General features: G+C 47.8%; 1 protein-coding gene and 1 pseudogene across 1 annotated transcript; one reads left to right on the forward strand and one right to left on the reverse strand.

The window, feature by feature from the left end:
* Positions 1 to 583: 583 nt before the first annotated feature.
* On the reverse strand, positions 584 to 1,562 carry LOC136016678 (olfactory receptor 5A1-like). Its single transcript, XM_065684261.1, has one exon. The coding sequence runs from the start codon at positions 1,521 to 1,523 to the stop codon at positions 759 to 761; it is 765 nt and encodes a 254-aa protein (XP_065540333.1). The 5' UTR covers positions 1,524 to 1,562; the 3' UTR covers positions 584 to 758.
* Positions 1,563 to 5,517: 3,955 nt separating this feature from the next.
* LOC136016895 (olfactory receptor 5G3-like) lies at positions 5,518 to 6,797 on the forward strand (annotated as a pseudogene).
* The last annotated feature ends 7,734 nt before the right edge of the window (positions 6,798 to 14,531 follow it).

Genomic DNA, 14,531 nt, shown 5'->3' on the forward strand with positions numbered 1-14,531 from the left:
GCCTCAACCCAAAGTGCAACTCTCCTGCGGCCAACTCCACTGATAACATTCTTGCCTTTGTTTGTAACAAACCACTGCAGGTATAAATTAGAAAACTCCTTAGAGCTTCCCTTAAAGGATTTGAGAAAGGCAGAACTTGAGGAGGAAAAATGAAAGGCTGAAGTTCTACAGCTGCCTGAAAAGAGGTGGCAAAGCCCATTTTGACTGTGATTTAACTCAGCAGCCTGGTTCCAAACACAGACCTGTTGAAGAGTTTCCATTTCACTCACCTGGCTCACACACAATATCCCACTGCTCCATAACTGCATTAAAACATCAGTTCATCCGTTTAGATCGTGGGATTCCATCCTTTCTGGGAAAAGCTTTTCATAGGAGCTGCCTCCCCCACCCAGCCCATAAATCACTGAGACCCCAACTAAACTGAGGCAAGGAAAGTCAGTATCGTGTGTGTTGGTGTTCACATTTAACACAAGAATATATTGTGTTATATATATAAATCTGTAGTTTAGGATGCATTTAACATTGTGTTTTTATATATATACACACATATCTATGTGTTTATGTGTATAATTTACGAGTCATAGGAACAGAGACCTCCTAGATGTCCTTTCTGAACAACAACTATGTCCTGCTGACTTCATGGTCACATCAGGTTGCTCATGGCCTCATTCAGGCAACTTCTGAACATGTCCATGGGTGGAGGCTCCACAGCCTCTGGGACAAATCCTCATGTTACCCACATCCCTGGATCAGGGTTTTCAAAGCCTGACTGTGATTCTTTCTGCTGTTCTCCTCAGAGCATCCTTCATCTCTTTGTTCCTCAAGCTGGAGATGGGGGCATTGAGCATGGGGATCACCGCCGTGTAGAAGACGGAGACCACTTTGTCAGTGTTCAGGGAGTAACTAGAGCTAGGGCGTAAATACATGAAAATGGTTGTTCCGTGCAACGTGGTCACCATGATCAGGTGGGACAGGCAGGTGGAGCAAGCTTTTTGCCTGCCCTCAGCAGAGCGGATCCTCAGGATGGCAAAGAAGATGAAGACGTAGGAGACCAGAATGGCAGAGATGGTGCTGAGCTCAATGACACCAGCCAAGGAGAAGAGGATCATCGCCTTGATGTACGTGCTGGCACAGGACAGAGCCAGGAGAGGAGGAACATCACAGAAGAAGTGGTTGATGATATTGGAGCTGCCGAAGGACAGCCTGATGATGAAGGTCATCTGAATGATGGAGTTCAGGACACCCCCAATGTAGCACCCTGCCACCAGCCCCACACATAACCTCCGAGTCATGACAGACGAGTAGAGCAGGGGGTTGCAGACAGCCACGTACCAGTCATAGGCCATGACAGCCAGCAGGAAACACTCAGTTGTCACAAACACAATGTAAAAGAAAGCTTGACTCATACGGACAGCAAAGGAAATGGTCTTCTTCTCCAATACAAAGTTCACCAAAGTCCTGTGGGCTACCACAGAGGAGAAGCAGATGTCAACAATGGAGAGGCTGCCCAGGAAGAAGTACATGGATGTGTGGAGCTGCGGGTGACCTCAGATGGAGACCATTGAGCTGTACTAAACCAAACTCACTCAACTCTGTGTAAGTTAGGCACTAAGTTAAGATGCCCACCCTCATGAAAGTGTGAATTACAGGTTTCTGTCCCTGATAACATGGAGGTTCAGAATAAAACAACTAAATCTTTACGGGATTAAAGATGAGAATAAAAATCTTACCCCACTAGATGAGTGTCAGGACCAGAAGCCTCAGTGAAGTTCCGTTCTCCATCAGCAGAATATTTCTTTGTAGAAATATTCACATTTTAAAGTGAGTATCACTATTTCAGGGTCAGTGGCTGGGTCAATCTTTCCTTGGGAGTTTTCTCCTCTCTTCTTCTCCAAGGCTCCTTAAATATACCAAAAGCACCATGATATCTGACCAGTGTCTAAAAGGGCTACAAGAAAGATGGAGAGGGGCTTTGGACAAGGGCCTGCAGGGACAGGCCAAGGGGAATGGCTTGAACCTGCCAGAGGGGAGACTGAGATGAGCTCTTAGGCAGAAGCTCTTCCCTGTGAGGGTGCTGAGGCGCTGGCATAGGGTGCCCAGAGAAGCTGTGGCTGCCCCATCCCTGGCAGTGCTCAAGGCCAGGCTGGACACAGGGGCTTGGAGCAAGCTGCTCCAGTGGAAGGGGTCCCTGTCATTGGCAGGGTGCTAAAACTGAATGAGCTTTAAAGGTCCCTTCATCCCAAACCATTCTGGAGACATGGATCACAGTGGCTGTTTCATAGCTGCAGTGTGGGGTCTTGATCATGGGCTAAGAGAAAGGCTTCCATGGTGCTGCCATTGTTCTCTGTACCGAAACACAGCTGCACACACAAAAGAGAAAAGCAGAGTTAATTTTGAATTGAGAAGAGCTGCTGTGCTGATTTCGGTTGTGCTATTTTATCATAGAAGCATGTAACGGTTTGGAAAGGACCCTAAAGCTCATCCAGTTCCAACCCCATGTCCAAGGCAGGGACACCTTCTATTAGAGTAGGTTGCTCCAAGCCCCATCCAACTTGGCCTTGAATACTTCCTTGCGTTCCCTGACTTCTATGAATGGGAAATCTCAATCTTGGTGTCACATTAAATTGCTCATACATTAAGACTCCTCAATTTGAATTTCACATGGAGAAACTGGAGATAGAGGCTGAAGACAAATGCATTTTGGAGTCACCATCTGCTACAGCCCAACACAGTTTGATTAGATTCATTGTCATCGGTCCTACCAGTAAAAGCATTGAGTTCTGTCCGGGGTCGGATGAGGAGCAAGTGGAATGTCTGTGGGTACGAATCAAGGGGCTGACTGGCACGGGTGATACAGTTGTGGGGGTCTATTACAGACCTCCTGATCAGGACGAAGGAGTTGATGAGGCTTTCTACAGGCAACTGGAAGTAGCCTCGCGACTACATGCCTTAGTCGTCATGGGGGACTTTAATTACCCCGATATTTGCTGGAAGACTCACACAGCCAGTCATTCACAGTCTAGGAGGTTCCTCCAGTGCATTGATGATAACTTCTTAATGCAAATGGTGGACGTACCAACTAGGAGAGCAGCGCTGCTAGATTTAGTACTCGCCAACAAGGAGGGTTTGGTCGAAGTGGTGACGGTCAATGGCAGCCTTGGCTGCAGTGACCATGAGATGGTGGAGTTTAGGATCCTGTGTGGGAGGAATAGAATACCTAGCAAAGCCACAGTTCTGGATTTCCGAAGGGCCAACTTTGGCCTCTTCAGTCAACTGCTAAGGGAAGTCTCATGGGAAAGTGTACTAGGCGGTAAAGGGGCTCAAGATAGTTGGTTAGCATTCAAGGACCGCTTCTTCCAAGCTCAGGATCGGAGCGTCCCAATGAGTAGGAAGTCAAGTAAGGGATCTAGGAGACCGGCGTGGTTAAACAAGGAGCTGCGGGCAAACTCAAGTGGAAAAGGAGAATCTATGGATTATGGAAGGAGGGGCTGGCCGCTTGGGAGGAATATAGGACAGTTGTTAGAGGATGTAGGGAGGCAATTAGGACAGCTAAGGCCTCCTTGGAACTCAATCTTGCTAGTCGGGTTAAAGACAATAGAAAGGGCTTCTTCAAATACATAGCAAATAAAACTAAAACAAGAGGCAATATAGGCCCACTGCTGAACGAAGTGGGTACCCTGGAGACAGAGGATATAAAGAAGGCAGAGGTGCTGAATGCCTTCTTTGCCTCTGTCTTTACTCCGGCAGACTCTCCCCGAGGGCCCCGGATTTCTATAGCCCCAGAAGGAGTCAGGACAAAGGAGGAGTTTGCTTTGGTAGATGAGGATTGGGTTAGGGATCAGCTATGCAAACTGGACATCTGTAAATCGATGGGTCCGGATGGAATGCACCCACGGGTGCTGAGGGAGCTGGCGGAGGTCATTGCTAGGCCACTTTCCATCATCTTTGGTAAGTCGTGGGAAACGGGCGAGGTGCCTGAGGATTGGCGGATGGCAAAGGTCACACCAATCTATAAGAAGGGCAAGAAGGAGGACCTGGGTAATTATAGACCAGTCAGCCTTACCTCCATCCCTGGAAAGATGATGGAACAACTTATTCTTGACTCCATCTCTAGGCATATCAAGGATGAGGGGGTCATTAAGAACAGCCAACATGGTTTTATGAGGGGGAAGTCATGTATGACCAACCTTATAGCCTTCTATGAGGAAGTGACTAGGTGGAGGGATGATGGTAGAGCGGTAGATGTAGTTTTTCTTGATTTCAGTAAGGCATTTGATACTGTCTCCCACAGCATCCTCATAGATAAGCTAAGGAAGTGTGGGCTTGACGATCAAGTAGTGAGGTGGATCGAGAACTGGTTGAAAGGAAGAAGGCAAAGAGTTGTGGTCAATGGCGCAGAATCTAGCTGGAGGTCTGTGACTAGTGGAGTTCCTCAGGGGTCGGTGCTGGGACCGGTGCTGTTTAATATTTTCATCAATGACCTGGATGAGGGAACTGAGTGCACCCTCAGCAAGTTCGCTGATGACACAAAACTGGGAGGAGTGGCTGACACACCAGAGGACTGTGCTGCCATTCAGCGAGACCTGGACAGGCTGGAGAGTTGGGCGGGGAGAAACTTGATGAAATTTAACAAGGGCAAGTGTAGAGTCTTGCATCTGGGGAAGAACAACCCCATGTACCAGTACAGGTTGGGGGTTGACCTGCTGGAAAGTAGTGAACGGGAAAGGGACCTGGGGGTCCTGGTGGGTAGGAGGATGACCATGAGCCAGCAATGTGCTCTTGTGGCCAAGAAGGCAAATGGCATCTTAGGGTGCATTAGAAAGGGAGTGGTTAGTAGGTCAAGAGAGGTTCTCCTCCCCCTCTACTCAGCCTTGGTGAGGCCGCATCTGGAATATTGCGTCCAGTTCTGGGCCCCTCTGTTCAAGAAGGACAGGGAATTGCTTGAAGGAGTCCAGCGCAGAGCCACAAAGATGATTAAGGGAGTGGAACATCTCCCTTATGAGGAGAGGCTGAGGGAGCTGGGTCTCTTTAGCTTGGAGAAGAGGAGACTGAGGGGTGACCTCATCAATGTTTACAAATATGTAAAGGGTAGGTGTCAGGATGATGGAGCTAGGCTTTTTTCAGTGATATCCAGTGATAGGACAAGGGGCAATGGGTGTAAACTGGAACATAGGAAGTTCCACGTTAACATCAGGAAGAACTTCTTTACTGTAAGAGTGACAGAGCACTGGAACAGGTTGCCCAGGGGGGTTGTGAAGTCTCCTACACTGGAGATATTCAAGGCCCGCCTGGACAAGTTCCTGTGTGATGTACTGTAGGTTACCCTGCTCTTGCAGGGGGGTTGGACTAGATGATCTTTTGAGGTCCCTTCCAACCCTTGGGATTCTGTGATTCTGTGATTCTGTGAGTGGGTGGTTGGCAAATGCCCACAGAGGGATGAAGGATGAGCTCTGCACTGTGAAAGCACCACGTTTCTCTGTGTTCCAGCTTGAGCCAGATGAACTCCAAGCCCCAGACTGAGCATTAATGCAGTCAATGAAGTGCAGCACTAAGGTAAAGCTACTCGAGTGTGCAACCTCCCCATTGCTTTCCACAGAGGTCATTGCTCAACATCTCAAGGAGAGCCAGAGGAGCCGGCACCACGTTGTGCCATGGTGTTTAACTGCTTGAGCACCCCTTTGTTCTGCCTGTGCTGGGACAGGACTTTCACCAAGCTCTTCCTCATTGATCTGTGCCTGAACTCTCCCTTTACATCCTGCAGGACTGTCTCTGAGCAGCTCCCACCACACAGAGGCTTTTCCACCTGGGACATCCCTGCCTGTTGGAGAAGAAACCTGCAGGCAGGAGCTCACACAGAAAGCACCATCCAGCCCATGGCACAAAGCAATTGCACCCAAGTGACCGAGTTCAGCCTGGCGGGCTTCACAGAGGACCCGGTGACTCAGGTCTACTTGTTCCTGCACTTCCTGCTCACCTACCTTGTCACCATCGTGGGCAACCTGGGCATCATCATCTTAATCAGGGCCAGCCCCCACCTCCACTCCCCCATGTATTATTTCCTGGCCAACCTGGCCTTTGTAGACCTCTGTTTCTCCACCATCATCACCCCGAAGATGTTGGTTGACTTGATGTCAGAGAAGAAGAGCATTGCTTATGTTGGGTGCGTGGCTCAGGTCTTCCTCTTTGATGTCTTTGGAATAAGTGAAAGCTTCCTGCTGGCTGCAATGGCCTATGACCGTTACGTGGCCATTTGCCATCCCCTGCTCTACCCCCTTGTCATGTCCCCAAAGTACTGTTTCCAGCTGGTGACTGGCTCGTACCTCGTGGGGCTGACCAATGGCGTGGGACAGACCATCAGCATGTCCACCCTGTCCTTCTGCAGCTCCAGCACCATCGACCTCTTCTTCTGTGACATTTCCCCTCTCATCTCTCTCTCTACCTCCAACACCACCCTCAGCCGCATCATCCTGACCACTGCAGCATCTCTCTTCGGTGTGCCCAGCATCCTGGTTGTTCCGCTCTCCTACATGGCCATCATCGCCACCATCCTCAGCATCAATTCAGCTGAGGGCAAGCGCAAAGCCTTCTCCACCTGCACCTCCCACCTCACCACTGTCAGCATCTCCTATGGGGCATGCTTTTTCACATACTTAAATCCCAGCTCAAGAGGAGCAGATAAATGAGCTGTGGTGCTCTACACCGTGGTGACTCCCATGCTGAACCCCTTGATCTACAGCCTGAGGAATAAGGAAGTGAAAGAGGCCTTTAGGAGACTCTTAAAAATTAAGAGATCTTGAATGTTTTAAGTTTAGCCTCAGGTAGAATACAGATGTGGGGGAGATGCTCAGCTGTTTCTGAATAATCTCAAATAGACAACATTTTGAAAAGGTTACACCTTAACTTACATGATGCACTGGCTGCTTTGATTTCACCAGCTGAGAATACAAATTGCAAAAGCTTTTACAATTCCCTGCACCCAAGGTATGCTCTATGTTGTGTGTTGCTCTCCTTTTGCTTGGCAAATCACAATAAACAGAGTGAATTCTACTCCTGCACTAAATCAAACTCTGTTTCTAGACAGTTATTAGGGGCCATAAGAAAAGGACACAGACACCCTTAAAGAAGAACAAATTACTGGCACAATGTGCAGGCAGTTTTTTTAGGTTTTGATTCTCAAACCTCATTGAATGATTTCCAGCACCATTCACCTCATTTCATTCCAGACAGCAAAGATGTTAAGTTTAATGTGGTACTTGGGTAGCTTCTGTTATGAATGAAGGTGCTTTGAAAGTATTTTAAGATGTTTTAGTGAAGAATCCCCACGACAAGGCAGTTACAATCAAGAAACCCCTGTCCCCTGTTCCACACCTCTGCTTTCCATTCCGCTGCTGACAGCAATAAAAGCCATGACCTCCATGACAGCCTGACCAGAACAGATCAAAGCAGCTGTGGTGTTTTTCAACAGCCTTCAGACCTGATTCATGGCAGTCCTTAGCAATGGCATTGCCCGCCCCAATGTCTCTCCTGTTGCTTTCCTGCACTGAGAGCTGATGGGTGATGGGCAAACACTGCATACATAAAACACCCCAAAATACACCAATGTGTGCATTACCTCAGCCCATAGAGCTGCAGCCTCTGCCAGGACCATGGTCACCCAAGTCTCTGTCAGCCTGGCCTTGGACACTGCCAGGGATAGGGCATTCACAGCTTCCCTGGGCAACTGATTCCAGTGCCTCACCACCCTAACAGGAAAGAATTTCCTCCTTAGATCCAATCTAAACTTCCCCTGTTTAACCCATAACCCTTTACCACTTGTCCTGTCACTACAGTCCCCGATGAAGAGTCCCTCCCCAGCATCCCTATAGGCCCCCTTCAGATACTGGAAGGCTGCTCTGAGGTCTCCACGCAGCCTTCTCTTCTCCAGGCTGAACAGCCCCAACTTCCTCAGCCTATCTTCATACGGGAGGTGCTCCAGTCCCCTGATCATCCTCATGGCCTCCTCTGGACTTGTTCCAACAGTTCCATGGCTTTTTTGTCCTGAGAACACCAGAACTGCACACAATGCTCCAGGTGAGGTCTCACGAGAGCAGAGTACAGGGGCAGGATCACCTCCTTCGCCCTGCTTGTCACGCTCCTTTTGATTATGATGGACAGGAGATGTCACTGTGCAGACAGACCTCCTCTCCTTCAAACCTCTCCCCATAAACAATTTTTATCTGCAATAAAATGAGATGTTAGCAGCAGCCGGGCTTGGTGCACATCACCTTCACACTGTGCTTTATCTGAATTAAACATTCATTACTTATGTCCAAACCAGTAGTTCAGGTGGTGGCTCTATGTCTTATAGAATCATAGAGTGGTTTGGGTTGGAAAATACCTTAAGATCATCCAGTCCCAACCCCCTATCACGGGCAGGGACCCCTTCCACTAGAGAATGTTGCTCCAAGCCCCTTTGTCCAACCTGGCCTTGAACACTGCCAGGGATGGAGAATTTACCACTTATTTGGGCAACCAGCAGTCATGAAGTAACGTGTGCCTGTTCCTGAACTGTCGCAGTCATTCCTTCATGATGATGTGCTGCACCACACAGACATAATTCCATAGTCCAAGACCATTATCCCAATGAAACATCCACATGAGCATGGGTAGGACAGGTCAGATTGGATGAATCAGTGTCAAGAAGCATAAAGGCATCTGGGACTGAGTTCAGTTGCCTGAACATTGACTATTAACACCCTGGAGGGGCCCCTGGGTCTCCCTCTGAGCTTTCAGATGTTGCTCCAGAATGACCCAACCCTTCTGAAGGTTGCATGATGTACATGTCAAGCACATGCAATGTCCTTGGCCCTTCAGGACAGAGCAAATGGCACCACATTTCTATGAGTGTGACCAAATCTGACCTGGGGCATTTCACTGCGTCTGTCTCCGTCCCTGCAACTAAAGTGCTAGTTTCCACCAACACCTATAAGAAAACATGAAAAAAAAAAGGGGGGGGGGGGGGGTTCTTGGTTCTTAAATTATCTCTTTTTTTTTTTTCCCTTTATGAAGTTTTAGTCCAGCTGAAAAGAAAAGTAAATTAAAGCTTTTAAGACTGTTGGGAGGAGGGATTAGGAGATCTGAAGTAGTTTCATCCCCTTCAAATTCAGATATATGAAAGTTGAGTCATTAAATCAGTTTACTGTCTCCGTCTGTGCTCAGTGAAGGTGTGGTTCTGTATCTCTAGGATTTGTTCAGATAAAGAGAGCAGTTTCAAGAGTTCAAGGTTGAACACACACACACAGACACACACACAAAGAGCTTTCTCCTATCCCTGTCTTCCCATCCCCATCATAGGCTGGGCTCAGGCTGCATGAACTGGGCTCCTTTAAGACTCATTGAACCAACCAGGTTGGTAAAGCCCTTTAAGCTCATCCAGTCCAACCATTCCCAGCACTGCCAAGGCCACCCCTAACCCATGGCACTGAGGCCTCTTCTCCACGGTGTGTGAGCACTTGCAGGGCCGGTGCCTACAGCCCTGCCCTGGGCAGCCTGTTCCAATGCCTGAGCACCCTCTGGGGTAGGAATTGTTCCTCAGCTCCATCTAAACCTGCCCTGGTGCAGCTTGAGGCTGGTTCCTCTTGTCCTGTCTTTTGGATTAACACAAAATGAAAATGGATTTGAGGGGGGCAGCTAATCCAGTTTGACCTCCAGGAGGCCTTCAGATACTGGCTGGAATTAGTTTAATCCAGAGAAAGCTATTCTGAGATGCATATACCATGGACAGAGGGTGCATGGTACAAGTCCTTCTGATGTTCAGACCTCCTCTGGACCACATCCATCCTCAACACGTGCCTGAGGATGTGATAAAACATCCTCCTATTCCCATTCATTCTAGAAGGGACCTGACTATCTCATAACTAAACAATGAGTTCTAGATGTTGAGTCAGGTGACCCCATTCCCATGCTTATTCTAAAATCCCAAATTCATAATGGTAGGAAAACCACACTTATGAAATGCAGTCAGGCATGGAGGATGGACGTAGTGGACTTCAACTTGCCTCACAGCTTAAGAGGCACAAGCAAACCCATTTCAAGGCAAATCACAGAATCACAGAATCACAGAATCCCAAGGGTTGGAAGGGACCTAAAAAGATCATCTAGTCCAACCCCCCTGCAAGAGCAGGGTAACCTACAGTACATCACACAGGAACTTGTCCAGGCGGGCCTTGAATATCTCCAGTGTAGGAGACTCCACAACCCCCCTGGGCAACCTGTTCCAGTGCTCTGTCACTCTTACAGTAAAGAAGTTCTTCCTGATGTTAACGTGGAACTTCCTATGCTCCAGTTTACACCCATTGCCCCTTGTCCTATCACTGGATATCACTGAAAAAAGCCTAGCTCCATCATCCTGACACCTACCCTTTACATATTTGTAAACACTGATGAGGTCACCCCTCAGTCTCCTCTTCTCCAAGCTAAAGAGACCCAGCTCCCTCAGCCTCTCCTCATAAGGGAGATGTTCCACTCCCTTAATCATCTTTGTGGCTCTGCGCTGGACTCCTTCAAGCAATTCCCTGTCCTTCTTGAACAGAGGGGCCCAGAACTGGATGCAATATTCCAGATGTGGCCTCACCAAGGCTGAGTAGAGGGGGAGGAGAACCTCTCTTGACCTACTAACCACTCCCTTTCTAATGCACCCTAAGATGCCATTTGCCTTCTTGGCCACAAGAGCACATTGCTGGCTCATGGTCATCCTCCTACCCACCAGGACCCCCAGGTCCCTTTCCCGTTCACTACTTTCCAGCAGGTCAACCCCCAACCTGTACTGGTACATGGGGTTGTTCTTCCCCAGATGCAAGACTCTACACTTGCCCTTGTTAAATTTCATCAAGTTTCTCCCCGCCCAACTCTCCAGCCTGTCCAGGTCTCGCTGAATGGCAGCACAGTCCTCTGGTGTGTCAGCCACTCCTCCCAGTTTTGTGTCATCAGCAAACTTGCTGAGGGTGCACTCAGTTCCCTCATCCAGGTCTATAATGACAAGAAATTTAAAGTATGAGGTGTCCTTGAGCAGGTCCAAAGGTGAGGGGAAATGCAATGAGCTTCTTCAGTTCCATTACTAGAGGGTCAAAAGCAGGAAGGGACAAAGCACCCCATTAGCAAGAACCACACTATCTGCTCATGTCATGAAGACAAGGATGTGTCTTTAAAGAGAGAGTATGACCAAGCTTGTATGGGCACAGCAAGCCCTCCAGCAGGCCCGAGATCCAGCCCTTCACAATACAAGCAGTCACAGCTATTTCCAACACAAGTGATGCTGCTCACTTTGCCAAAGCAAGAAGTGGTCCTTGGGGACCAACCACCCTTCCAGGAGTCATCAGCTTTAACAAGACCTTCTGGGGTTTACCAAGGAAGTTTCCTCATCACCACAAAAGCTTCTCAGAAGACTTGGATGTGACTTACCTCATTGTTCATAACAAGCCATCAGAGATTCATTAGCTGGGGATAACAAGAAAGAAACTTTCTTCCTCGTGAGCAAAGTTCACTCCTACAGCTGCCTTGCTTGACAGAGATGGCTCCTGCCCAAAGCCAGTGAGTTGGAGGGTCAGTGTGTTGGCATGTTTGTGTATTAAGGACAATTTCATGGGCCTGGATCATAGAACCCCAGCCTGGTTTGGGTTTTAGGTGAGCTTAAACCTCCTCCAGTTCCAAACCCTGCCATGGGCAGGGACCCCTTCCACTGGAGCAGCTTGCTCCAAGCCCCTGTGTCCAACCTGGCCTTGAGCACTGCCAGGGATGGGGCAGCCACAGCTTCTCTGGGCACCCTGTGCCAGCGCCTCAGCACTCTCACAAGGAACAGCTTCTGCCTAAGAGCTCATCTCAGTCTCCCCTCGGGCAGGTCCAAGCCATTCCCCTTGGCCTGTCCCTACAGGCCCTTCTCCAAAGCCCCTCTCCTGCTTCCTTTTAACCCCTTTAGGCATAGACAGGTTTATGGAGAAAAGTTTCTCTCCTATTGCTCTTAAAAGAAAACCAACACTAGTATTTTCCAAGGAATAATTTCCTATCCATCTATGGAGAATATAAACCCCTCGTCATGAAGTTAATATCTGCTATTAGCAGCCTTTATGGAAGCAAACACACAGACAGGACACTGCCTACATCCATTTTGCTTTCCTATTCTGTCCAGGAAGTGCTTTATGCATACTGAGCATTGAGGTTCTGTTGCATCAGAAATTACTCATCAATAGAACTGATTGAGGTCAGGTTGGATGGGGCTTGGAGCAAGCTGCTCCAGTGGAAGGTGTCCCTGCCCGTGGCAGGGGGCTGGAACTGGGTGAGCTTTAAGCTCTCTTTCAACCCAAACCATTCCATGGTTCTATGAAAAGCTGCTTTCACCTTCTCACTTTGGAGTGGGGTTTCTGAAGGACCCCAAACCATCAGCACAGTGAGCTGTTGTTTCCCCTTAGGCTTAAACTGACTCTTCAGGCTATGGCCTGTGTCTGCTCTGAACACAACCCACACTGTAGCTGTGTCTGCCCATCACCCTTCACTGCAAGTGCAGAGAACCATCCACTTGTTCCAGAAGAAACCACTGATATGGATGTTTAAAAAAGATCCAAGCTGAATCAAAGCCCACAAATACATTTTTGTCTCCATAAGAGGAATTTTCAGTGACTGATTCAGATGTGGAAACCTACATTTAGATAGGATGATTCCTTGGACTGATGCGACTCAACCATCAAAACCTGGAATGAGAAATCATGAGTAAGCTGCAGCTGGGATGGAAAATAAGCTTTGCCTCTATGGACAGACATAAGGAGAAGAGGAGGTGATGGGGGAGTTCTGGACAACACTGAGAGCCTTTGAGCCATAAAACAATTTGGGCACGTCTGGATACAACACATGGCCAGAAACATGGATCATCTGTGTCGTCAGCACCAGATGACATCCAAGGAAAAGCCAACACTGCTCACACAGGGTCTGGAAAGGCTGTTCCTGAACCAAGTTGGGTGACTGCTTATCACAGGGGATGAAATTCCACCCTGTTCCTAGGTCAGTGTGGTGGTAGCTTTCCATGGGGCAGGCTCACCCAGGAAAGCAAGATGCCCAGATACATCCTATGGAGGAAATAAGTACATTTCCTATGAGGAAATAAGCAGATGGGCACATGAAGCTGAGAGCTGGTCTTGATAAGGTTCCCCACCACCATGGTGATGGAGATGAGCAAAACATTCACAAAGAGCAGCTTCTACAGGCTAGTGAAGCCCAAGAGGACAAATGTGGTCACACTCCAGTGGTTTCCTCCAGCCACTCTCTTGGCAGCAGGAGACAAAGAAACATGGCAAGAGGTTAAATCACTTCTCCCAGCTCACAGGAACACACAGTGCATGAGGGTAATGCAGGATTTGGGGTTTCCTCTATGAATGCACCCAATTACTTGGAGCTAAAACCATGATGGTTGAAGGTCCTAAATAATAAGCTGAAAAACAATGCCTTGATCAAATAATAGTCAATAGTTCCTATATGGAAAAAATAATCTTAATGCTTAAATCCTAAAGCTCTGGCTGGCCTGTTAGGGAAAGAACTGGTCCTGCAAAAGATAAGCATCTTCCCATGAGCATCCATAGTGTTTTTAAGAAGTAGCCTTGTCTGGGATGATTTCTTTCCTGTTTGTGGGGGTTGTTCTTATTTAAGGACAAGTAAATACAATTATATCATGCCTTAATTTACCACATGAAATAGTGTTGCATTAAATAGTTAAGAGATCACATTGAAGTGATTTTCTGATTCTGTAGTGATGCTAGGGTCAATTAAAGAGAGATCAGAAACCCTGATTGCAATTCCATGTACTTGTAGCTTCAAGGGAAAAACCAGCCCCTTCTCATCTGAATCATACTTGTATATATTTCTTCCTGTTCTTACTTATATTTAAAGAACATGTGTATCTATAAAACTATATAACATCTTGACTGCTGCTCATGTTAAACTTAAATATGCATCGACCTTAAAATGATGATGAGATGACGTTAAAATATGTACGTTGCCTGTTGAGAAATGGGCATTACTCCTCCTTCCCCTCCCACTTCCCTCTTTCCATCAGCCCCTTTTCAAGCAAGATAACCATTTCTTCAGCACAATTCACCTTCTCCCTCCACCCTTCCCAAAGCAGCTTTTACTTCCCTTTTCCCTACCCTGTGGTCAGATGTTCACTGCACAAAGTCCTCTGACCCACTGCCAATGCTCTTCTCAGGGTGCTGGTGGATGCCTTTGCTGCAAAGACACTTTGATGGCTCATTTCAACTCAGTGGACACCACCACCACCATGTCCTTTTCTGCTAAGCTGCCCCCAGCCTGACTTGATGCTTACAGCAACTCTTCCCCAAGGACAGGACTCGGCATTTCCCCTTTTTGAAGTCTGTGTGATTCCATCTGCCCATTTTGGAACCAAATTTTGCCTTTGAAAAGCCATTTTGCATCATATGCCTCCAAATTTAAATAGCCTCAGGATGGATCTTTCCTGCTTGCAAAAGCAAGAAACAAAACCTATAGTGGGA

The sequence above is a fragment of the Lathamus discolor genome, chromosome 6, assembly GCF_037157495.1.
Source record: "Lathamus discolor isolate bLatDis1 chromosome 6, bLatDis1.hap1, whole genome shotgun sequence".
Taxonomy (NCBI): Eukaryota; Metazoa; Chordata; class Aves; order Psittaciformes; family Psittacidae; genus Lathamus; species Lathamus discolor.

What these genes read in the sequence shown, in the direction of transcription:
- LOC136016678 (XM_065684261.1), bottom strand. Translation starts at nt 1,523, where the DNA reads ATGTACTTCTTCCTGGGCAGCCTCTCCATTGTTGACATCTGCTTCTCC.